At 39.8% G+C, this 26,575-nt stretch overlaps 3 protein-coding genes across 3 annotated transcripts in view; 1 reads left to right on the plus strand and 2 right to left on the minus strand.

The window, feature by feature from the left end:
* LOC125236899 (ryanodine receptor) overlaps positions 1-26,575 on the plus strand; it is a 302,209-nt gene that overhangs the window by 262,248 nt on the left and 13,386 nt on the right. The window contains exons 99-106 of the mRNA XM_048143817.1: positions 2,223-2,308; positions 4,255-4,354; positions 5,273-5,404; positions 6,285-6,378; positions 9,386-9,541; positions 16,070-16,160; positions 17,195-17,343; positions 25,364-25,494. Coding sequence (XP_047999774.1) covers positions 2,223-2,308; positions 4,255-4,354; positions 5,273-5,404; positions 6,285-6,378; positions 9,386-9,541; positions 16,070-16,160; positions 17,195-17,343; positions 25,364-25,494 — 939 coding nt within the window. The remainder of the gene's footprint in view (positions 1-2,222; positions 2,309-4,254; positions 4,355-5,272; positions 5,405-6,284; positions 6,379-9,385; positions 9,542-16,069; positions 16,161-17,194; positions 17,344-25,363; positions 25,495-26,575) is intronic.
* Positions 11,241-14,115, minus strand: LOC125237062. Its single transcript, XM_048144006.1, has 2 exons — positions 12,417-14,115; positions 11,241-11,822 (listed from the first exon to the last, which is right to left on the minus strand). The coding sequence occupies exons 1-2, from the start codon at positions 14,017-14,019 to the stop codon at positions 11,797-11,799; spliced, it is 1,629 nt and encodes a 542-aa protein (XP_047999963.1). The 5' UTR covers positions 14,020-14,115; the 3' UTR covers positions 11,241-11,796.
* On the minus strand, positions 18,981-24,690 carry LOC125237063. Its single transcript, XM_048144007.1, has 2 exons — positions 22,844-24,690; positions 18,981-20,453 (listed from the first exon to the last, which is right to left on the minus strand). Exons 1-2 carry the CDS (start codon positions 22,871-22,873, stop codon positions 19,044-19,046), a joined length of 1,440 nt encoding a protein of 479 aa, XP_047999964.1. The 5' UTR covers positions 22,874-24,690; the 3' UTR covers positions 18,981-19,043.

Genomic DNA, 26,575 nt, shown 5'->3' on the forward strand with positions numbered 1-26,575 from the left:
TACGAAAGAGCGATAGAGATAAATACGATAACGATATCATAGTAAGCGCTTTTGCATTTGGCTACGTAAACAGGCAGGCAAGTATGGTCGCGCGATAAATGATTACAAACATCAGGCCGTCCCTATCGCACTTACGAATATTGCGATAGGGACGGCCTGGGGCCCGTTTCTCGAAAGGTACAAGCCTTGTATTACAAGTGCGCGAACTGTCAAATCGTATGGGTTGTCATGGAAACACACTTGTAATACAAGGCTTGTACCTTTCGAGAAACGGGCCACTGATGTTTTATCACTTATCGCGCGACCATGCTTATCTGCCTGGTCTGTTTAAGATACGGCCTTAATTTTGATACCTATTATTATTGTGGACATGTACAGTTCTAGACAAAAAGTTTGCCACCAGAGGACGCCACTGAGTTTCGGTATACAGGGCGCTCTCTAGCGATTGTTTCAACACTAAAAGATGCGCCCTCTTTTGTATCGTTTCAGAACTAAGTTAGTGTTAATTTATCGATATCGATGTTGATTTTAAATTAAGTACTTATCCCAAAACTTTCAAATTCTTTTAAATTCCTTTTGGTACATTTTTTTTAAATTCTTGTTGAATTATTACTCTCTTATGGTTTCCATGTATCATGTATCATTCTACTCATTGTATAAAAATTATTAGTGTTGTGTATTGTGTGCGATAAGATCTAAATACATTACAATATAGAAAAGTAGACACCTTTCGCATCGATATTATTTTTATAAAAACATGCGCTGCGATATAAGTAAGATTTATCAATTACACGTCACAACACTTATTAATTTTTTTTACTCCCGAACTGTTATTCGTCATTTACAGGGTCGTGCATAGATCTTTAAAATTCTACATAAAGGTCTATTCCCCAAAGCCAGCGTCCGCCGGCTTTCCGCGCATGCGCGCAGTATCGAAAAAACTGAAAACGCATTGTTTGGTTCTGTAACCATGGCAACGCCTTATAACGACACTGCGCGAGTGCGCGGAAAGGCTTTGGGCAGCCGAGCTGACAGTGCAAACCTTTGCGTCAAAATACAGGAAACAGTGTGAATTTCACGAAAGTTATTCAAGAAAACTATTAAAAACTAAGGGCCAGTTGCATCAACCAAATTTGACAGACACATCATCGTCACGCAGCAGACGTCTATGAAAATTCCCATACGAGAAAATTTTACGAATGTTTTAATGGTGACAGACGGTTTGATGCAACCGGCCCTAAGTGCATGGTCGTAGAAAAAGTATTGTATGCAACGGTGTTTAACTGAGTCAAAAAATACTCGTGGCGTCTCAATAACAATTTTCGGCTTCGCCTCAAATTGTTACCCACGCTACTCGTCTTTTTTGACCTCCTTTAAACGCCTGTTGCATAAAATACTATTATGATTTCTACTTATTTATAAATATCATTTTGGTATATGGAAACAAACTGGTGTTTTTCAAAGATATTTATGGACTGTCATGTTTTCACGCTACATTTTGGTGCACAGTCATTGGTAAATGCTTTGTTATGTGTTAGAAAACTTAGAAACAAATGTACATATTTTGTTATGTCTATATTCTTGTTACTTCATAATAGAACTTTAACTTAAAGCACCTTATTTTTGTGCTGCGTCGTTTAAAATGATTTTTGATGAAGTTATAAGCATGTTTAATTTGAAATTAAGTTTTAGTGCTTTGTTTTATTAAAGTTTATCATAGATAAAGTAGATAAAAAAAATATTTTGAAGTCTTAGGTTGTAGCAAAATAACATGATTGTTTTAAAAATGTGTTGTCTGAGTTTTTTCATGTTTGTATTGATTTTTGATAGGTATGTTGATAATTATAATATTACGGTACTGAATCGGTTTCTTGAAATGATAGCAAATTTGTTTTAAATACCATTTTAATGAACCTTACATTTAGTTTAAATTTTTGCTAATTTTAACTTCATCACAATTTAAGTCAATATCACGTTTTTTTTTTCGGTTTAACTTATGCACATTTCAATCAATGTTACCGTACCTACTTAATTTTAGTTACTTATTCAGTTTTTAATACCTAATCAATATAGAAACAGACATTTTATGATTAAGAAGCCAAAGCAGTTTATTTTATATGTTGAATACGATAGATGATTCAATATTTTTAGGTTTTACCTTGCCAAAGCAAACTTTTTTTTAACTTATGACTCCAAAAAAATGCATCCATTTTTCCCCACAGGTACATTTTCGGCGTACTCCTCGGCCTAATGCGAGGCCCGCAGACAGAGGAAGTGCCGCCAGAACCCACGGAGGAGGAGAAAATTGGTCAGTTGAGGCACAGGTTACTCGCGCAGAGTCAAAGTAAGGGGAGCACAGTACGTACGGGTGGCTTCCGCTTGCGTTCGGTCACTGGGGAGGGTGGGGTGAGATGGGTACCTTGGGAAAATAGATTTGGGGAAAATTTAATTTTTAAAGACGAAAAAATTGAACACAGACAAATATATTTTTTTTTCGATAATTTTTTTGGACGGAAAGTCGTTTCTTCAGACAAACGTAGAATTTGTTTATAAATTCACTTGAAACAAAAGTATTAAAAATTTTTTATGGAGATTATTAAAAATGGAGATTACATTTTTTATGTAATGATCTCTGGGAATATGGGTATTTTATAAATTGGACAGTGACCGAATATCTTCCAACACGTACTAAATCGCCAAACGCAGATATTTTTTTATTATATTAACAAAATTGGTATTTCTTCTAAATTTGTAACTCAATAATTTGGCCTAATATGAATAACAAATAATAAGTACCGTAAACCGGGGTGAATTTGAGATAACTGTGGTAATTGGACAAAAAACTTAAAATGTTATTTGCCTGACAATTCTTAAAAAAAAACTTATATACATTGATAATTTTTATTTTTTAAGTAATTCCCGAAAAGTTTGAACATTTGGATTATGACTCCGATTTCGATAAAAATTGGTAGGCTGATAGAGTCCATGGTGCTGAGCAAGATCCACTAGGTTTCTTAAAATGTCCCAGGTAGTTTGTATGAAACCTTCCTTTTTTTTTACCAGATTTCTATACATTTTCCGTAACAAAAAAGGAAAATTTATCAAAATCGGAGACGGTATCCAAATGTACAAAACTTTTCGGGAATTCCTGTTTTAAGAACTTTTCAAGTAAATCGCATTTAAAGTTTTGTGCCTGTTTACCCCAACCTTCTTTATTTACCTAAGTTGACGGTATGTCTACTATAATTTTAACAATATAAATCTGCTTTTGAGCGTTAACAGGTAACTTTTCTATGTATTTTAAGTGTTGTACATACCTACATGTTTAAATATATATTACTTACATTATTTCCTTAATTGAACTTAACTCTTAAGCGAATAAAACTGTTAATAATTGGCAAATACTACAATTTTCTTTCGTCTGAATTTGTAATCTTATGCATGAAATAAAACAATGTTTTTCAACAGTAAGTTAAAATTATCGTTTTTGAAGGTTTCATTTTTAAAACGTATCCATTTTCTAGACAATTTACTTTGATTAATTTTTACAAAATCTTTGCGAAATTTAGATTAAATTATTAAGTTATTTAAAAAAACGGTTTATCCAGTAATTTACACTGCAATACTCTCTTACTCTGTTCTCCACATTAAATTAGAAATTCTTGGTATCAAGTTAGTTCAGTTACAAATTGGTGCCGTGACCAGGAATCTCGTGAGTATCGATGAACTTTATAAGATTCTACCAACGTTGCTCTTCGTGTAAGGGTATTTCCAGAAATTGTGACTCAAAATTAGTGGAAGTTGTTAACAAAAATTAACTCGGATGTCAGTTTTGTGACGACAATTAAGAATTAAATTTGTCTAAAAATTAACTTTTTTCGTGTTCTGAATGTAGATTATTGCTTATAGTTTACGTAATTAACACAAAAGCAATATTTCATTGACATTTCATGCTTTATTGTCGTCACAAAATTGACATCGAGGTAAGTAATTTTTGTTAGCAACTTTCACTAGTCTTGAGTTCCAATTTTTGAAAATGCCCGTAATCGCTGGGCTCCAAATAAGTATTTTAGGCGTAACTGACTCAAAATTTTCTAACTCGCATTCATAAAAATCTAATTTCTACCAACAGTGGGCGGCAGTGATCGCTTACCGGCGACCTGTCTGCTCGTTTGCTTCCTATCCCATAAAAAAACACACACACATTCTCGTATTTGACCACATAGATGTTGCTAACACTATGTGCTGTATCAGGTCCATCAAGGATGCTACCAGCATTGCCGGCGGCGGATGACACGGGGCAAATGCAGGTCTCTGCCTTCGGTCTGGATATTTCCAAAGAAGACAACGGCCAGTGAGTAATTTATCAATGCTTTACTACTGTTACTCTTGAGTATTGTCATTATTTTACGAAATGATTTATTGAGAGACTTTTACTCCAGAAAACGACTCATTCCTTTATTTTTGATTCATTCATTTACACGATCGACGATTTACGATCAAACAGTCAAACCGTGGAAACTGTTTTGTGGGACATTGTTCTTATGTAAACTATTCCTGTGTTAATAAATAATAATAAGATTTAGAAAAGTTATTTACCGTCAAATCTATATTCATAGCAAGTTTTTTAACTGTCAAACGTCAAATTATAAAACATCTTTGAGCGTGTATCAAAAGCTAGAAATTGTCACTATTTTCAAAAAAATCTCGTATCTTCTTGTGGTAATGAAAAGACAAATTAGTAACTAACCTGTATGTATGAGCTGATTATGGAGTTACTGTGTTTTAACTTTGAATAGGACAGTGAGATACGAAATTTTGTCAAAGTACTGACAAAATGTAATTTTTAAAAGTGATTGTCTGACTGTAATTACGACGATTTTCTTTAGTGTTAATGGGCCATTTTTTTCAAAGTTGTCCACCCCACTTTTTTTGTAGCATGGGTATTTTTTACGCGATTCATACTCAGAATCAAGAGCTCTTTCGATCCTGATAGGAGAAAGAAAATGTCCCAAGATTTCCATACATTTTTTCGAACCTTCCATTCCGTTACCGCCATACAAAATGTATGAAAAAATGGTAACGGAATGGGAAAAAACCCATGGGACACTTTTTTTCTCCTATTAGGATTGAAAGAGCACGCGATTCTGAGTGGAAAACACATAAAAATTTTCAAATACAAAAAAAAAGTGGAGTGGACAACTTTGAAAAAAATGGCCCTAATATTGATTGACGAAATCAGGTATTTAAAAATAATAACGTTTACTTTTAGAATCCAAGTGAAACCGCACGAGTCCCCGACCACATCAACGCCATCTTCCGGCGAGGAGGCGGAAGCTTCACCCGACGAGGCAGTCGAACACTCTGAGGAGCAACAGCCGCCATCTTTGATCGACCTGCTCGGGTAACTGTTATGCTCCTGTCTTATGTAATGATAGTGTAATAACAATATATGATGTATCCTGGCAGGGTCGCCATGTAATAACAATATATGATGTATCCTGGCAGGGTCGCCATGTAATAACAAGATAAGTTATTATAGATAGGATAAGCAGCGTCACGGGATGAGGTGTATTCAAATGATGAACACGAGTAGTAGATAGTAATGAATCCCAATCAATCCCATTTATTGTATAAAGCTGTGCCTATATATACATGTTTGGGTTGTCGCTGACCAAGCAATATGCGTTATGTCGCAGTAAACCATTGTGTTACTGCTAAACACGGAAAGTGGCTAATATGCCATTACAATAGATTTGAAGACGTAATACGTTATCAGGCTAAATCATCATCCGCCATTGCCGTATGCCAGCATTCACCACGGCTCATGGGAGCCTTGGGTCCGCTTCGACAACTTCAAAGATTTGGCGTAGGCATTGGCACTAGTTTTACGAAAGCGACTACCATCCGACCTTCCAACCCGAAAGGTAACTAGGCCTTATTAGGATTAGTCCGGTTTCCTCACGATGCTTTCCTTCACCTATAAGCGACTGGCAAATATCAAATGACATTTCGCACATAAGTTCCGAAAAACTCATTGGTACTAGCCGGGGTTCGAACCCGCGACCTCCGGATTGAAAGTGGCACGTACGCTTACTACTAGGCTGCCAGCGCTTGTTATCATCGCGAAATGAGAACATTTTTTTAAATAATAAAATTCACACACAGAAAATGTACCTAGACTACATAGTCTTACAAAAGTTAATACTGAAGGTATCCTGGTCACGGCACCAATTTGTAAGTGACCTAACATGATATTAAGAATTTCTAATGTAATGTTTCAGTGGAGAACAAGCGAAGAAGCAAGCGCAAGAGAGATTGGAAGCCCAGGCTGCGCAGCAAGCTGCTATGTCTGCTATCGAAGCGGAGAGTAAAAAGGTTTCATATATGATATAATAAGACTGTATTGGGCTAGCTCATAAAATCGTATTTTTTTACAAAAAAATACGATTAAAATAGGCTGCTAGACTCATACCAAAATTGGCACAATAAATGGTTGTTAATGGTTGTTATTTGACTTAAAAATCCAATATTTATAGATTTGAGGCATTGAAAGTGCATGATGATTAAGTATTTTTGATTAAAAAGGATAACGGTTTTTTTTTAACTTTAGACACCGAAAACTCTTTCTTTCGGTTAATTGAACAGTAATATTAATGATATAAGACCAATATAGTCAAGTAGCCTATTATTTCAAGTGACAATTGTGTCGCTTAACTTCAAACTTGGTTAAATCCATTCTGCTTTAAAGTTGATTATGTATAAAATTTATAATATCTGAAAAATAATCAACAATAGCAGAATGGATTTACCCGAGTTTGAAGTTAGGCGACACAATTATTTTTCACCATCAACATTGGCTCTTGACAATGATAATTTTGCTTAAAACCATCTGCCGACTATACTCTGACATACCTCATATGCCTGAAAGAACAAATTAACTATTAAGCTGGACATTACTTATATTCATTTGTGGATTTTGTTTTGCTTAAATTTTGCTCGCCTTAAAAGAGCATTTCTATTTTTTGGCATTAAAAAATTTTGATTGTTTTACAAGATATGGCGAAACTAAACAACATTACCTAAGATCTTTATGTACCCATGTTTATACAATAAAATATTTTTGATTTTGATTTGATTTGATTTTGAAATTTTAGAATCACGAGTACTTTCAGACTCACTGAGAGACAGAAAGTGTCCCAGAATTTCCATACATTTTTGTTACTTTCCTCTTTTGTTACCCCATACAACATGTACGGAAAATGGTAACAAGATAAGAAAAAATCGTATGGGACAATTTTTTTAACTACTAGGATTAAAAAAGCTAGTAATTCTGAGATTTCTGAGTAGAAATAGCATTTTTTTTTCAAAAATATCACACTTCATGAAAGTGGCAAAAAAAAAGAAATGCTCAAAAGTAGATTTTAGTGTAGTAACATTTAAATTTGCTTCAATGCAGCCGGGATCTGAAAGGAGATATTTTCATAGCAAGAAGGTAAAACTATTGAAAATATTTTTTAGACTTTTCGGTTAAACACGTTGATCTGCAGCTTAGTAAACATTTCACTTGCAAACTTCCATTATCATTTAGATGTCTTTGCCATCACGGAACAGTTCCGGACCTTTGGGAGGCGTGCGCGGGGTCGAAGCCAACTTGTAGAGGCCCTTTTGATACTTTAATGAAATTAAGCGGTAGACCGAGCAGATGTTGCCCTTGCCCGTATCATGGAACACATGCAGAGGCAACACCCGCTTTTTAAATTGAACTGGGCTATTGGATGAAAGTGATGGATGTAGATATTATAAGCACAAAATTAAAATTTTGAAAAATAATCCCCGACATAGTGGACCGATTTTCATGAAACATAGCTAAGAGTACTCCCGACTAATTCAGCTTCCAAACAAAAAAATCGAAATCACAATCGGTTCATCCGTTCGGGAGCTACGACGTCACAGACAAACAAACAGACAGACAGACAAACATACACGTCAAACTTATAACACCCCATCGTTTTTGCGTCGGGGGTTAAAAAAGGATTGCAATAAGTGCGATAAATAAGGTCTATTTATATTCAAATATCGTCAAGTTGACGAAAACTACAGCTGGATATTGACCCTAATACCTTTACTTTTAGCAAGAATGAGTTAATACCGGTTTGACAAAGCCCATACAAAAAAGCATACTCCTGAAATGTATGGGTTTAAAACTAGATGGCACTGTCCGCAGTCTGGAAGTGGCCAAAATCATATTTTCCCCAAAAATTTTGCGTGTTTTTATTTTTATAAGAACAAATGACATACGTCAGCAATTCCCGTTAAGTTTGTACATTTGGATCACGTCTCCGATTTGGATAAAAATTGGTAGGCTGATAGAGTCCATGATGCTGAGCAAGATCCACTAGGTTTCCCAAAATGTCCTAGGTTGATTGTATGAAAATTTCCTTTTTTGTTACCGAATATGTATAGAAATCTGGTAACAAAAACCGGCCAAGAGCGTGTCGGGCCACGCTCAGTGTAGGGTTCCGTAGTTTTTCGTATTTTTCTCAAAAACTACTGAACCTATCAAGTTCAAAACAATTTTCCTAGAAAGTCTTTATAAAGTTCTACTTTTATGATTTTTTTCATATTTTTTAAACATATGGTTCAAAAGTTAGAGGGGGGGGACGCACTTTTTTTTCCTTTAGGAGCGATTATTTCCGAAAATATTAATATTATCAAAAAACGATCTTAGTAAATCCTTATTCATTTTTAAATACCTATCCAACAATATATCACACATTGGGGTTGGAATGAAAAAAAATATCAGCCCCCACTTTACATGTAGGGGGGGTACCCTAATAAAACATTTTTTTCCATTTTTTATTTTTGCACTTTGTTGGCGTGATATCAATCACGATACAATATGTATATCAATACATATTGGTACCAAATTTCAGCTTTCTAGTGCTTACGGTTACTGAGATTATCCGCGGACGGACGGACGGACGGACGGACGGACGGACGGACGGACGGACGGACGGACGGACAGACAGACATGGCGAAACTATAAGGGTTCCTAGTTGACTACGGAACCCTAAAAAAGGAAGGTTTGATACAAACTACATAGGACATTTTGGGAAGCCTAGTGGATCTTGTTTAGCATCATGGACTCTATCAGCCTACCAATTTTTATCAAAATCGGAGACGTGATCCAAATGTACAAACTTAACGGGAATTGCTGACCTATTTCTGAAATACACATTTTGAAAAATAAAATGTAGGCATCATCGGTGTAGTTATGAATTATGATAGTATAGGTGGCGCTAAAAACTCGAGGTACGATTCTCAGTATGAAGTATGTAAATCCTATATAAATAATCCTTGAATAAATAATTATTTTCAGCAGGCAGTGCAAGGCCCTACTCAATCGGCCGTCTCTCAAGTGGACATCTCTCAATACACCAAGCGAGCTGTTTCCTTCCTTGCAAGGAATTTCTATAACTTGAAGTACTGCGCGCTCATCCTGGCTTTCTGTATCAACTTTGTGCTGCTCTTCTATAAGGTAAGAAATAAATACTAATCCCCGTTGGAATATTAGTGCGTTTTCACATTATCCGATCCGATATCGGATGTCGGAAGGATTTCAATAGCAAAAATCAAAGATGGCGGCTTAAATGTATGGGATATCGGTCCTACATCCGATATCGGATCGGATAATGTGAAAACGCACATATACCCAACATAATATTAACATATTATTATTATTATTATAACTATACTGTATTTCTCTGTCCTAACTTGTTTACATACATACATACATACAATATTAATTTTGTTATAAGTAAAAATATTTCACGAATACTTTCCCGGTTTTTCGTTTTCTTTCAACCCCTTTATTTGCCAAGAGTGGCACTGAAGCTTTAGTAGTTTCATATGCTCTGCCTACCCCTTTATGGGATACAGGCGTGATTGTATGTATTTATGTTATATGTACTTTTCCGGTGAAATTTCATAAAAACTTGCCATTAATGAGAAAGGTTTAAACAGAATTCTCAAGGCTTAATCCACAAGACATAGTATAATTAATTTTTGTCAGATTTTTTCACACAACTCACATTTCTCTAAAAATCTGTAATTTATGAAAAGATGCCTGATATGTGCATTCCATACATACTTACTATAATTTTCTTTTCATTAACAGAAGATAAAATATTTTTCACCACACCAACTGGTAAAGGCTTTCTTTGCTATTCGAAAACAGATAGCAAAATTGCATTTTATCCACAAGGGGGCAAAGTAATTTCATACAAATTTTAACTCGATGTCTTAATCTGGCTGCTAGGTTTTACATATAAATGATGATTTTGAATCATAAATATTGAATAAATTGTCAAATTTGATTTATTTTGATATTTTATAGTCAGTATTATGTTCGTGTTGGTGTGGTGAAAAATTTTGTGTTTCACTCGGTGGCAAAGTTTGTTTAACCTTCGTGCCTTGATACCCTCGCAACGCTCAAGATTCCACTTTTTGAACCACTCGCTACGCTCGCGGTTCAATATTGGAATCTTTCGCTTGCTCAGGTATCAATATTGGCACGTGCGGTTAAACAACTACTTTGCCCCCTTGTAAAACAAATAACTATTTCCCCTCACTAGCTCGGAAACACGTGTTTTGTCCTTTAATACCAGCGGGTAAAAACGCATTTTATACACTAGTGTGTAAAGTAATTTGACCTTGAATAAAGTCAAATTAACTGCTTTAAAATTGATAAAAGTAGGTGAATCTAGTAATAAAGATGATTTACCACCTGTGGAACTACTGGAAGCAGTGATAAACGCATTTTTTGCCTTGTAGTTTCCTCGCTATAGTGAGGGGAAAAGTTTTGTGTTACACTCGGGTGCAAATGTATTTTACTTCTCGTGTGTTAAAAACTCGCAAGTTCAGGATTCTATTCTCGAACCACTCGCTTCGCTCGTGGTTCAACTATAGAATCCTTTCACTTGCTCGTTTTTCAATTCCACACTCGGCGTTAAAATACAATTTTGCCCCCTTGTATAACAAATAACTATTTTCCAAAGTTTCAAACCACAGGATTTTTTGCACTTGGCCTTGAATATTATCAATAGTATCAAGAGGGCTTGTAGGAGAGCCTACCTTAGTGCGTTTTGACGTTATCCAATCCGATATCGATATATTAAAAGGAAGTAACAATGTCCTAGGGTCCTAAAAAGTATTTTAAATGAATAGAAAATCAGAAATACGTGTGAGACGAATGATATATTGTCCAAGAAGAAAGTTGTACATATGTTACCATGGAAACCATGAATATTAATGTTGCTAGTCATAAGACATACATAGGTATACAAACTACATTCTGCAACATACTCCGCCGACAGAAAATAACAAATAGGCTTGAAATCAATAGCTTCTTAAATATATATTACTACATTTTTATTAGCTTCTTGCATAGTTGCATTACACAGCTTTATATTTGAGTGGACTGTAATCTTTTAAGGTTTGTAAATTGAAATTATGTTAACACTTACTAAAAAACTTAATAAGCAGCTATGTAGGCAATTTCACAAGATTGCTGATGTAGTTATGAAATAGTAAATAACATAAGACACATTTTATAGAACAAAATAAACATTGGATGCAACCAGCATCAACATAAATAATCCATACCATGACTACCTACTCATAGAACAGTTATAATTTAGTAGGATTTTTAGCCATGTCATAATACACTGAACTAAATATCAACATAGCATATTATGAAAGTGTCACATAACACATTTTGTTTAAAGAAAAATATTATTCATCTAAAGGCAGTATACAAACTTTGGTAATAGAAGTTGTATGCACTTTACCATTTGCCTTTTTTACTTCTAAGGCTCTTACCTTCCCATCCTGACCTGGAAAAACCTTGGTTACTCTAGCCATAGGCCAAGTCATAGGTGGAGTATCTATTTCACGCAAGATAACTAGAGCACCTACTTTAATATTAGGCAAAGCAGTCTTCCATTTAGGACGGTTTTGCAAGACATTTAGGTATTGTTTAGACCAATATCGCCAAAAGTGTTGCTGCAATGCAGTGCATTTCCGCCAAAACTTTAATCTATTATCAGGTAAGTTCGTGATATCCTGCTCAGGATAGCAAGTTAAGGGAGCACCGGTTAAAAAATGCCCCGGCGTTAAGTAGGAAAGATCCTCTGTATCTGATGACATTGGCGTTATCGGCCTACTGTTCAAAATACCTTCAATTTGAACAAGTAGTGTGTATAATAATTCATATGTTAAAACATGTGAGCCCAACATTCTTTTCAGATGGTATTTCAAACTTTTCACCGCCGCTTCCCATAAGGCTCCGAAGACAGGGGAGTAACTAGGTATGAAATGGAATGTTGTTCCCAATTTGGCAGTTACATTTTGAACTTGCATTTGATGACATCTATTATTATTTAATTTATATAGCTCAGACAACTGAGTACTAGCTGACTTAAAAGTAGCAGCATTGTCACAATAAACCTCGGTTGGAACATTACGTCTTGCAATGAAACGTTTGAAGCTAGCCAAGAATGTATCAGTAGTCAGATCTGACACCAACTCTAAATGTACTGCTTTGGTAACGAAGCACACATACACAGCAATGTAACCTTTTGTAGTGATGACACTTCTCACTCTTGACTGCTTTATTAGGATTGGTCCCGCAAAGTCTATGCCAACCTTAGCAAACGCACGATCTATGTTGACCCTACCAGCGGGCAATGAACCCATCAGCTGTTTTGCGGTTACACCTTTTAGTCTAAAACATGTGAGACATCTATTTACAAACTTTTTTACCAATCGCAAACCATTTACTATATAATAACGTTGACTTAAATTGCTAAGCACTTCTTTTTGACTGGCATGTAACAGCTTCAAATGTTCATTTTCAATAATAAGGTGAGTCACCTTAGACTCTTTAGGTAAGATTATCTGATGCTTTTGACTATAAGGTAAGGAAGAATGTTGCAAACGTCCACCTACTCTGAGAATGCCATTAGCATCAATGAAGGGATTGACAGACAGCAAATACGATGCAACTTGCCTACCTGCCCGCAATGAGGTTAGCTCTTTATCAAAGAACTTTTCCTGTTCATTTTTTATAATTAAATGCAATGCCTGAGTGGCCTCGCTAAATGTAATGAAATTAAGCTTAACTTTTTGTGAACCCAGCCTCACATTTTTACAGAACCTTTGTATATAAGCAAGCACATTTACTGCCTTATTAATGTTAGAAAACTTATCTAACAAATCATTTGCAAGAGAAACCGATTGATATGATGCCATGCACACCGGCTTGGATCCATCTGCATGCTTGATCTCCGGTAAGTTGTCAGGTACATTCTTACAGTCATCGGTGAATTTATACTCTGGATCAGACATGCAAGCTGGACCACACCACCACAGTTGGTTACCTTGTAGTTCGCTGGGTTGTACACCTCGACTCAAACAGTCAGAGGGATTGAGGTCAGTTTTTATATACAACCATTGAAAACCCTTTGTATATTCGTTGATTAATTTGACTCTATTAGCAACATAAGCATTTAACATTGTTGGATCCGTCTTTTGCCATGCCAGAACAACCTGAGAATCACTGAAAAGATGCACACTTTCAATAGAAATCTTCTTACTTAATGTATTGTATGCTCTCAAGCATAATTTTGCCATTAAAAGTGATGCATTTAATTCTAATCGTGGCACAGTCAATTTCTTGTCTTTAGATGCAATGCGACTCTTAGAACAAAGAAGAGACATAGATACTTTACCATACTTGTCAGTGACTCTCAGATAAATAGCAGTCCCATATGCAGAAACTGAGGCATCACCAAATGCTACAAGCTGAGCAGACTGAATATTGTCAACAGTAACATTTCGTTTGATTTTAATCTCTTTCATTGCCTGCAAATCATTGTAAAAATCTAGCCATTCTTTAAATAGCATTGGTGAGGGCTCAGAGTCCCAGTCAGTACAAGACTGAGTTAACTTTTGCATGATTATTTTTGCTTGGACAAAAACGGGTCCAGCTAGACCTAACGGGTCATAAAACTGGCTTATATAGCTTAAAATTTGCCTTTTTGTCTTAGGGACATTTTTTGACAAACTCAAGTCGCTCAGATATTGAAGCTAGAGAAAACTTAGGGCATGCATATAATTTATGTTGCTTACCACAGTATAGGCAGTCCTGGGATGGTTTAGTAGTGACAAACGATGATGAAGCTGCCTTAGCTACAGCTACCTTACTCGCAGCACCGCTTGCTGTATCACCCCGTCCCTCACTGTTCTCTAGGGCAAGTGCCAGACTTTCTAGAAATTTCAAAAAGTCACTTAAGGATGGTTGCATCAAAGAATCCCTGCGTAAATGATACTCACGGTTGGATATTGGGTCAAGTTTTTTAGTTAACAGACAAATGAGAATGCTGTCCCATTTCTCTATAGCCTCACCTAGGTTCTTTAGTGCAGCTAAATGCTGTTTAGTTACAGAAATCAGTGAGCGCAAGGCACTATGACTCGATTTTGTTAGCATAGGCAACTCAAACAATGCATTTATTCTAGCCTCATTGCGGGCAGGTAGGTTTTTGATTAAATCAAATGCTTCAGCTTTTAGGAAGCTTCGTAAGTAAAAAAGCTTTTGCACACTGTCAAAACCTTCATTATTATGAATAAGGGCATTGAACATTTCAATAAAAGGTCTATAATCGGTGTATTTACCTGAGAAAGTTTGCATCTCTATATTAGGTAATTTTAATTTAGAAGATACGTGGGGCGTCGCTGGCGCTACCGATCTAGCGTCTGAAGAGGTGGGTCCAGGTCCAGACAAGTCTACGATGCGATTTCGCATCGCGGCGACACACTCGAAGTATGTGGTTTCGATGGGTTCGGGATCCTCCTGGTCTCCTACATCCAGTGTGAGCTGCTCATAGCCATCGAATGCCTCCTGGGCCCTCTCTATCATCAATTTCAACATCTCGATGTCATTGACGTAGGTCGAGTCCATTTTGTTTTTAATCCTCGTTAGCGCTGCTTTTTTAGCGCCCCGGCGCGCTACAAGCGCACGACGCTCTTCTTCGGATTTCTCCATGTTTTAAAACACCACACCATGCATAACCTTTTAACGTGCACACACACAACAAGCTAAATTTACTATATTTTTTTACCAAATTTTCTGAAACAAAATAATTGACAAGTACATTCAAACCCAAACGTTACTTGTTTGTTTCTGTCGCTCCTTTTCACGCGCGCGCGATATGGCTCGCAGCGCAGCGCAGTAAATTCGGAGATGCGTTTATAGAACGCGTTGCTGCCGGCTCGTCGAACGTTGCTGGCGCGGCACAATGGCGGCACCTTCAAAATCTGCTACGCCGAACGAGACGAACAGAAATTTTGCTTGATGGAATTCGCTCAAATTGACGCACTGATTTTAATAAAACACTTACTTGTTCCACGGCTGAAGGACCATGTTAAAGGAAGAAACAATGTCCTAGGGTCCTATAAAGTATTTTAAATGAATAGAAAATCAGAAATACGTGTGAGACGAATGATATATTGTCCAAGAAGAAATTGTACATATGTTACCATGGAAACCATGAATATTAATGTTGCTAGTCATAAGACATACATAGGTATACAAACTACATTCTGCAACAGGAAGGATTCCAAAGGCAAAAATCAAAGATGGCGGCTTAAATGTGAATACGCACTTAAGTTTTTGTTTTGGGATTTCACAAAAGTCACTATAGAAAAAGTTTTATTACGAGTGAAGCCAACTTTGTAATATAAGGGCCAGTTGCATCAACCACATTTGACAGCCACATCATCGTCACGCAGCAGACGCCTATGGAACTTCGCATACAATAAAATTTAACGAACGGTTTTGATGTTTGATGCAACCGGCTCTTAGACTTATATTGACCGGGATATAAACCGTGATTACCTTATTGATTTTTATTCAGGTCCCGATATTTCGACAAAGTTGCATGCATCATGATCACTGCATCATGATGACTGGAAACTCAACTCTGTTCAACTTTGTACTCTCTTTTAGGTGTCAACGCTGGAAGGTGATGACGAGGGCTCGGGTCTCGGAGACATCGTCAGCGGCTCAGGGTCGGGGGCAGGATCTGGTAGTGGAGATGGTAAGCAATACTTAACACTTTACATTTTATATTGATTTAAACTAACACGATTTGCACTCATAATTTTAGCACTAAACGAGACTTAATCGAGTAAACACTTACATTTATATTTGGCCCGACGTTTCGAACACATTATGTTCGTGGTCACGGGTAGACTGGCGAGGAATTGCATCAACATCTTCTAGCCGCGCGAGTTTTCCAAACTACCCGCATTTGTTCTTGATTATTCACTTTTGCGCTAAGGTTGTCACTTTGTCTACACACAACACTCACGATATCAGTCGGTATGTCGGTAGATGTTTTTAAATGTAAGCGTGAAAAAACACCTAAGGACTGATATCGTGAATATAAATGTGAAAAGTATTTAAGCAAAAGTTGCCTTTACGCGATTAAGTCCCGTTTACTTTGTATCGTCCCAGTCTTTCCTGGTATTTTTTACAAGCTTTTCTGTAATCTTTAAGCTAAGTAGAACGTAGAAGTTAAATTTGACCCACTTCTCGGTTTCCGATTGAGCTGAAATTTTGCACACATATGTAAATCACGTGACAATGCAATATTATGGTATCATGGAGCTGATCTGATGGACCAGAAAGGTGGCCATAGGAACTCTGTAATGAAATGTCGTCCCCATCGAGTAAGGAGTTTTTAGAAACATCTCGGAGAGACTGTTAAAAATAAAATAAATAAAAAATAAATATTGGGGATACCTTACACAGATCAACTTAGCCCCAAACTAAGCAAAGCTTGTACTATGGGTGCTAAGCGACGATATACATACTTGAATAGAAAGATACATACATAAAAAACATCCATGACTCAGGAACAAATATCTGTGCTTATCACACAAATAAATGCCCTTACCAGGATTCCAACTCAGGACCGCGGCTTAGCAAGCAGGGTCACTTATAGCTGAGCCAGACCGGTCGGTGTTGAAAGAAAAGTACAGGCGGCGATAAAAACTTGTGGCTTTTTTTTTTGCGAAAAAATTTATCTATGATGATATTGTCTAAATAAATAAATAATATTGTCTACAGGAAGTGGCGAATCAGGCGAGGACGAGGACCCAATAGAAATAGTTCACATCGACGAAGATTTCTTCTACATGGAGCACGTCATCAAAGCGGCCGCGGTTCTACACTCTGTCGTCTCTTTAGCTATCCTCATCGGTTATTACCATCTCAAGGTACCTCAAAAAAAAAAAGCAAAAGGCAGGCAAAAGGCCAAATATATATGTAGGTTTATTTATTGTATTTGTGTATGTTTATTTTATAATAGTAGGTATCGACTTGTATTTAATCATTACAATCTGTTACTGGCTCTATAATATTGTGCACCAAACTAACTATCTCTGTTTTGCCCAATGGTTGACTGGTAGAGAATGCCTTAAGGCGTTAAGTCCGCCATTTGTACTTTTTATTGATAATTTGTGCAAAGTTTAAATAAATAAATAAAAGGCAAAAGGGAATGTACAAGTTTCTAATGGGGTGGCAACGCGCATGTGACACTGTTTGAGTTGCAGGCGTCCATAGGTTATGGTGACCGCTTTACATCAGGCGGGCCGTATGCTTGTTTGCCACCGACGTAGTATTTAAAAAAAATGGTAGAATATCAGAAATCAGAAATATTAACCTGTGGGATCCCGCGACCCGAAAACTCGTTTAGTCGTTGTCTCCCGCCGCCACATATCTGTGTCAGGAAAATCGGCACCCTTGTTTCCTGGCAACTTTACTGCGCGATGGCGTTTTGACCCTTGACGAGCGTACGACTTATGTGTTATTTAAAATTGCAAACGGGACTTAATCACGTATTTACTATGTTTTAAACACTAACCTCCGACGTTTCAAGGACGGCATTGTCCCCGTGGTCTCGAAACAGACTGGCTGAAGTTGACATCAACATCTTCTAGCTGTACGAGTTTTTCGAACTACCCGCACCTGGTCCTGACTACCCACTTGAACAGTTTGTGCACTAGGGATGTCACCTTGTCGACACACAACACTCACGATATTCGGTTTTTCAACCCACGATATTTGTTTCTTCTTGCATTTACTAATGACCGGGTTCCATGTGGATGAGATATTAAAACCTTCGTCTCGATTGAAATTTTTATACATCTTAATTTCAATGACTTCACGTATTTTTCTACTATAACTTATTTTCTACTATGACTTATGTGTTGTTTTTTGCTTGTAGGACAGAAGTGTTTATAAATAATTAGGAGTAATGTATATCATTATAAAAAGGAAGAATTGAAGCAGTTGATGTGTGTAAAATAATTCAATAGCGCCCAAGTGATTCTGAATATCTTATGAATTCCAGAGAAAAAAGGAAAATTTGACCTTGATGAATAGATCTACTAAAATAAAAGAGTTTTATAATCTAAATGCATTTGTATGCTATTAATTGTTTGAACTATGTAGGTACAGAAAGTAATGTTAGGTTACATTTTGGGAGAGTGTCAGCAGTTTTCGAGTGTAACAATGAAGGTATTTATAAACTGAAATAGATATCATATACGAAAGAGAAAAACGACAAGGCCCACTGGTGGCCGAGCCGGAAATTGAACCCGGGTTTACAGTACACATTGCTTGCTGGCCCTTAGAGTTGGTCAAAGGCGCCTAGCCTTATCAGAGATAACATACGCTAGAAAAATTTCGTCGGGTACCACGGCGGGCGGGTGGTCTAGTGGTAATGACTGATAGTGATGTAAAGGCGCTGGTTTAATTTAGGTAGTTTATTCACAGAAAATCAGAAGCAGAATGAATATAAAATCAAAAGTCAAAAGTAAAAAAGAACATAAGTATAAAAAACAATAAAATTCAAATATATAAAAAAGTAAATCCTTCCAAAAAGGTGCGTCGTCGACATTTCCCCCTTTTTTTATTAAAGAGGGAGCTTCACCAGCTTCCGCAGGGGCCGCCGCAAAGTGCCTCCCGTAGTGTGCACATCCGCAACTCTAATGACCCCGTCAGGACCAGGGAAGACTGCTGTTACGCGCCCACGGGGCCAGGAACCTCTGGGAGTATTGCCGTCCGCAATGAGCACCAGGTCACCAACTGCTATCTGTGGAACTTCACCTCGACCACGTCTGGGTGTTAAGGTCGGAAGGTATTCCTTTAGCCAACGGCGCCAAAAATACTCCGATAATCTGACGGCCTTACGCCAGCTAGATCGCGACAGTAAATCCGTTTCAGTTGATGTCGTTGGTATTGGACGTCCCGATGACGAACCCAGCAGGAAGTGCATGGGCGTCAGGGACTCTTCGCTTTGAGGGTCCACGGAAACGTGAGTGAGCGGCCGAGAATTTACCAGGGCCTCCGCCTCAGCCAGCAGGGTTCTCAGCACCTCATCCGTTGGAGCTCGTTCGGTCAGGGTAACCTTGAGTGCTGCCTTCACGCTCTTCACCAGCCTTTCCCAGCTTCCACCCATGAAAGGTGCCGACGGCGGGATGAATCTCCAGTTGATCTTCTGCGTAGCAGCGAACTGTGGCGTAGCATCGTCATATAAACGTCGAAGTTCACGGCTAGCGCCGACGAATGCAGTCCCATTATCTGACCACAGCTCTGATGGGGTACCTCTTCGAGCGATGAATCGGCGGAGGCTCATAATAGCAGAGTCAGTTGACAAACTGTCCACCACTTCCAGGTGGACCGCACGAACTACGAGGCAGGTGTAAAGGGCGACGTATCTTTTTTCACGCCTTCGACCAACGGAGACTTGTACTGGGCCGAAGTAATCCAGCCCTGTAAATGTGAATGGCCGTTTGTGATGCCCAAGGCGAGCTTCTGGAAGATCTCCCGTCACGGGTTGAAACTGCTTAGCCCGGCGTATTCGGCAAAATAAACAGTTGTAGGCAATGTTGCGGACGGTACTTCTCAATGACAGAAGGTGATAATCTTGTCGCATCTCGTTAACTACGGTCTCTGTGTTCCCGTGGGCAGCCTTGCGATGATGATGCTCGACAAGCAGGCGCACAGCTGGATCTTTGCCATCTAGCACAATGGGGTTTTTCATTTCGTCACGGACGCACGACGCTGCTCCTATACGGCCGGACAAACGCATAAGTCCGTCGTCTCCCATTGTCACCGAAAGCTTCGATAAACGGCTGGTGCGTGGCAAGAGCTGGGCAGGATGGCTATCTAGGCTGGCCATCTCCTCAGGAAATGTGTTCAACTGCGACTGGCGTAGAATGTGAACCTCTGCAAGACGTAGGTCTGCGGCGGTCAGTGCCGTGACAGAGTCGCGCACAGAGCGCGGGGTGGGGGTGGCAAACTGTTGCCATTGGTTGGACGGCTGAAACACAAAGGTACACACACCCCCCTCCAAGTGGACTAAATTGTTGACATTAAGACCCCTTCTAGATAAGCAATGGATTCTAAGTAATGTCAGGTACTTATGAGCTATGGCTGTTGTCCGTACCAGTTTCAACCAAGAACTGAATCGCTTAGGATCGGCCGAAACTGGCTGGCGCCTTTGAACGTCACTAATGAGGTGAACTAAATCAGGGCGCGCTGCACGTTTGCTCTCTTCTTCCATGCCTGGATACTCTGGGGAGCTGGGCTCACTGGGCCATTCTGAAGAGAGCAAAAATTCAGGACCCGATATCCAACGCGATTCTGAGGATAACGTCACTCGCTTCATGCGGGTAGCATCATCCGCAACGTTGAGTTGACTTGGCACCCATCGCCATTCATTAACGTCCGTTATCTCCATAATCTCAGCTACTCTATGTGAAACGAAAGGCTTAAATAAGCGCGCCTCGCTTCTGAGCCATCCTAAAACAGTCATGGAATCGCACCAAAATATACGATTTACGGGCTTCAATCTGTGTGCTTCGCAAATCGTAGAAGCGAGACGAGCTGCAATCAAAGCGCCTTGTAGCTCTAAACGATTTATAGAAATTTGCTTCAAAGGAGCTACCCGAACCTTACTACAAATAAGCGCTAGCTTCACATGTCCGTTTTGTAAAATAAACCGCCAATATGCAACCGCAGCGTAAGCTGACTCGCTTGCGTCACAAAACAAATGAAGCTCGCACTTATCAATTGGACATTCGCTAAGGCAGTAACAGCGTGGGATCTGTAAACCAGAGATTGAAAACAAATCCTCAAACCAGAGTCTCCACGCTGCGCTGTCACTTTGCGATAACTCTTGATCCCAATCGATGCCCTGACGCCACGCATTTTGAAACATGATGCGACCCGTAATCACTACTGGTGCCAGAATACCGAGAGGGTCAAAAACCCGCATTACGTGTGCCAACACTTCTCGTTTGGTGAGCTTATTTGGCAACATACTTTCTCCCTTAATTCCAATATTAAACCCGATTGTATCGGAAACGGGTTGCCAAATAAGCCCAAGTGTCCGCACAGGTGTAGTGAGTCGACCAAGATCAACATCTACGTCGTTGCTAGCTACAGGGACGTCAGCCAAGCTCTCTTTTGGCAGCAAACGTAGCGCAGAGGGATTGTTTGATGTCCAAGCACGCATCTCGAAGCCAGCATTTCTATGGATGTCGTTGATCTCGACGGCAAGTTTTGCGGCCTCGTCAACGTCATTTAAACTGATTATACAATCATCCATATAGTGATCAGCTATAATGGCTCGAGCTGCGTCTGGAAAACGCTCCTGCCATTCCACTGCGTTCTTGTTTTTAATAAAGATGGCAGTGAAAGGGCTGGAAGCGGCACCGAAAATCATCGATGACATACGATATGTCATGATGGGGTCTTTGGGCGAGTCGCGCCACAAAAACCTTTGTGCATCGCGATCCTCTGCTCGGATCTTCACCTGGGGAAACATTTCGCGGATGTCGCCAGTCAGGGCGACTTTCCCCTCTCTGAACCGGAGCAGGATTCCGAGCAGAGGCTGCAACAAATCGGGACCTTTCAGTAGGAGCGAATTTAGTGAAACACCGTGACTTTTAGCTGCAGCATCGTGTACGACTCTCAGCTTATTTGGTTTATTAGGATTAGTTACGCCGAAATGTGGTAACACCCAAACTGGCAACTTGGCGCTGGGCTCTGATGAACACAGTTCAGCGTAACCTTTCCGCAACATGTCGTGAATATTTTCTCGATAACGAGCGGCATACTGAAAGTCACGGGCCATTTTCTTTTCGAGACTAAGAAACCTAGACAAGGCTAGCTTGCTACTGTCAGGCACAGATAAATTGTCCGACTTCCAAAGTAAACCGACTTCAAAATGTCCGTTTGGCAGGCGATGCGCGGTACGGTCTAGAATTTGGACAGCGCGTTCGTCATCGGTGCTGCGTGCTTCTCGTTTCGAAATGCCAATTGAGTCTAAATTATACTGCTCCCGAATCAATTGCTCTAAAACAGCACGATCGCTGACATCTGCGACAGCGGGCTCGCTGACAAGTGCGTGATTGACAGATTCGACTGAAGCGGTTTTGCTGCAACCGAAGGCAAATAAGACCCACCCTAATTCGGTTTTGATAGCGACCGGTTCTGTCTTAGTACCCTCGCGTATAGCCCTAGGAATGCTAAGATACCAATGATCGAGACCGACAATGATCGATGGTTGTATGTTGCCATAACAGAACTCATCCGCGATATCTGAGAGATAAGGATATTTAAGCACGCTAGACCTATAGGGAGTTTGAGACGCGAGACCTAAACCCTTCATCGCGCGCGCTTTACTGATAATGTGCGTATCCTTACCATGGCGGCCTTTAATTTCGAAGTCGACATATTGCACAGACGTATCCTTACCTAACCCGCCTACACAGTCTAGCCTCATGTGCCTCTGAGGCCCAATGGCACCTATTTTCGCGGCGATATCTTGTTCTATGAACGAACCCGTAGCCCCGTCGTCTAACATAGCGTACGTATTCACGGAACCTAACGGACCGGACACTGTTACGGCTACGATCTTCAATAACGGACGAGGAGGCACCGTCTGAGCTGAAGACCCCGCGGCAACTGAAGTCGATGCATGAGTCAGGATCTCCTTTGAGTCGACATCGTATGATGTAGACTCGCTAGTGACAGGAGATGCTGCGGCGTGGGCGGCAGGGGCTCGCGGTACGGCGCTAGAAGTTCCCGCTGCCGGCTCCTCATCTTCCACTTCAATATGCGCGGCTGCAGAACGCTCGTAATTCGGATTGTGCAATAACTCGTGGTGACGGAACGTGCATCCGTCAATGTCACAAGACTTCTTCGCCTTACAAAAATTAAACCTATGCCAACCTACTTTGAGACATCGATGGCAGACTTTTTTCTTTTTAATCAAAGTCCATCTGTCATCGATTGACATTGATTTGAAGTCGTCACATTGAATTAAATCATGCGGTTTTTCACATACGACGCATGATTTTATTTTAGTTGCAGTCGCCGATGAATTCAATTTAGCGTTATTCCGCGATGTTGAATTTGAATTTACAGATTGATTTTCAGCGGCAACGTGCACATTATCTCTGGCCCGCCTACTATCCACAGTTTGTGGCGCAGTAGTCGGCTCAGCAGGGAGTAAGCCGAAGCGAGACTGCAGGTCGACTTCGTTGGCTAGAAAATCAGCGAGATTTTCTAGCTTTGACAAACCTGTAGCCTCATACCGAACGGCGTAATCTAGCCATTTAGCTCGCAACAGTGGTGATATTTTTGAAATCAAAGCTTGAAATAATTCAGGCGAGGCTAAATATTCTGTGTGATGTAACAAACGTATAATTTCGACACAGTTGCGAACTTTACTGGCAAACACAGCTAGATCCTTACCTTCTGCACCCACGCGCGGCAAGGCGCGCACCGCAGCCACCTCGTGCGCCACCACGATCTCTGGGCGCCCGAAGCGCGCGTCGAGCGCGCGCAGCACGACGTTAGGGTCGCGCGCCGACACTAGCAGCGCGGCGACTGCCTCGCGCGCGGCGCCCGTCAGCGCCGTGTTCAATCGTGCGAGGTTATTCGCAGCTGTGTAAGAGCCTTGGGTATTTTCGAAGGCTTTCTTCAGGCTAAGATAATCTATATGATTTTTTCCATCAAAGCGCGGTAAGGGAACACGGTTAATTGCGTGGCTGATGCCTTTATTAACACTTTCGACTAAAACGCCTAAACTTTGAACCAACTGCGGAACTTCGCTCTCTGGTCGCTGGAAGGGAGCCGCTGTCATCGCGGCACCGTAGTCGCGGTGCTCAGGAGGGGCCGCTGGCGTTGCGGCACCGCCACAGTAGCGGCGCTCGGAGAGGGCCGCTGGCATCGCGACCTCATGGTCGCAGCGCTCGAGAGTTGCCGCTTCTAGCGCGACACCACAGTCGCGGCGCACAGTCGCGGTCCGCGCAGGGGACGCGATATGTGCGCGAGGGGTTTTAGGTTCCACATTCCTGAAAAAATCATTATTTAATATTTCTTCGCGATGGATGGCAGCTGATTTACTCAGCCATTGCTCTACCTTTTGGCTGCTCCTAGAGCTGTGATGACTAGCGTCAGCCTCGATGGCGGCGATCTCCGCTTTCAATTCGAGATCAGCGGTTACTCGTTGTAAATCGGCCAGCCGGCGGGCGTCTAGCTCGGCAGCTTGGCGTTCAGCGGCCTCAGCGGCGGCGTTCAGCGGTACTCGCGGCGGCGGCGTATTTGTTCCGCCTCTAGCTCAGCGAGACGACGCGCGTGCTGCGCCTCGGCCGCTAATTTTCTAGCTACTACTACCGTGGACGAAGATCTTGATGTCACACTCGCGGGTTGGGATTGTGAAGGCGCCGGGGGTGCGGTTGTCGAATCGACAAGAGGAGGCGTGGGGGCATACGACGGCCCGGCCTCACTCTCCGCAACGGTCTTACCTTGTTGAGTATCTTTCCTTTTACCCATACCTTTGCAGGATCTTGTAATCACCATAACTGATCACTCCGAAGCACGAATTTACGATTCTACTTACGATAGATTATTTCACTACCTAAACAATTTACGGCTCAGATAGGCCAAATAATGATAGTGATGTAAAGGCGCTGGTTTAATTTAGGTAGTTTATTCACAGAAAATCAGAAGCAGAATGAATATAAAATCAAAAGTCAAAAGTAAAAAAGAACATAGGTATAAAAAACAATAAAATTCAAATATATAAAAAAGTAAATCCTTCCAAAAAGGTGCGTCGTCGACATTACCAACAAGAAAGCTCTTGTCCGTTATCAACAGTTTAAAGTGCACGTTCGGAGAGTATTGGGCACCTTTGCAGATAAATTTATTTGTTTTCAGGTGCCCTTAGCGATCTTCAAGCGCGAGAAAGAGATAGCACGACGCCTCGAATTCGACGGTCTCTACATCGCGGAACAACCCGAAGATGATGATATTAAGAGCCATTGGGACAAACTTGTCATTTCTGCCAAGTAAGTAAAATAATAAATAAAAAAAATTGTAATTTTTCCTCAGTTACCCGTTGACCACGAACGTTGTAAAGTGTTCGAAACGTCGCGATTCAAAATTCATTATACGCGATATAATCCGTTTCCATAGTTTTATTTTATAGGGGCGACAGTTTATCGACCCATAGAAAATTTATATTCCCCGCCTTTGTTTAGTTAAACAAATTGTTTTTAATTTGCTTCACCATCTGTTTATTTAATATTGTATTGAATGAAATGAATGAAAATTATTTATTTGAAACAACAGCATACTTTGTACAATTATTGCAGTTATGACAATTAATAAATTGTTCCAAAAAGGATTCCACTCAGCATGTGTCGGAGCACTTAGTGCCACGACGCTGATTTTCTGGACCCTTAAACTTAAATACTAAGAAATACCTACAACAATATAGGGCTTAAATTATAAGTATTACTAAATACAGTGTTAGTTAAAATAAACATCATAATACTTAAAGTAATGACCGGCGTAAACACAGAATTAGAATTATTAATTAACAGGTAAACTGGGCAGTGGGGAGTTAGGGACATAACTAAGACTTTAAATCATGAGTGACACAGGCGACTAGGAGTTGGTTGAAGAGTGAGCAGATGAAGTTTCAACTTGTTTTTAAATGAAATCAGTGATTCGTATTCAAAGTCACGTTTATATTAATAAAATTACAGGGTACATAGCCGAATGGCAGAAACGCTCACGAAACGAAACGCTCGTATTTATCTCTATCGCTCTTGCGTATTAGCGCGACGGAGCCAGACTACCTTTCGCGGCGTTTCGTTTTCTTTTCGCGCAGGAGAAATGCCATAGGCTACTTACCTCCTAGTCAAATCAGCTTCTTTTTAAGAACTGTCAAAACGAATTTCAACGTCTTGCTAATATGGAATTAATATAAAATCGAATTGAGTGACGTCACGGTCAACTCAGTTACTTTATATATTTCTACCTGACTCATTAAATAGAAATTGGATTTAAAAATAACTACTATCAATATTTTTCTTATATTTATCTGATGCTTTATTTCGTGCATGGTATAAAATATTTTAAGAA

This window comes from Leguminivora glycinivorella, chromosome 20, assembly GCF_023078275.1.
Source record: "Leguminivora glycinivorella isolate SPB_JAAS2020 chromosome 20, LegGlyc_1.1, whole genome shotgun sequence".
Lineage (NCBI taxonomy): Eukaryota > Metazoa > Arthropoda > Insecta > Lepidoptera > Tortricidae > Leguminivora > Leguminivora glycinivorella.

Bases quoted from the DNA above. Each gene is read 5' to 3' on its own strand.
- LOC125237062 (XM_048144006.1), bottom strand. From the start codon at position 14,019: ATGCAAAAGTTAACTCAGTCTTGTACTGACTGGGACTCTGAGCCCTCA. The intron at 11,823-12,416 runs TTCAAAATGTAA...CTATTACCAAAG, and splicing joins TAGATGTCATCAAATGCAAG to TTTGTATACTGCCTTTAGAT.
- LOC125237063 (XM_048144007.1), bottom strand. From the start codon at position 22,873: ATGTCGACTTCGAAATTAAAGGCCGCCATG. The intron at 20,454-22,843 runs GTAAGGATACGC...TTTGTGTTTCAG, and splicing joins CGAAATTAAAGGCCGCCATG to CCGTCCAACCAATGGCAACA.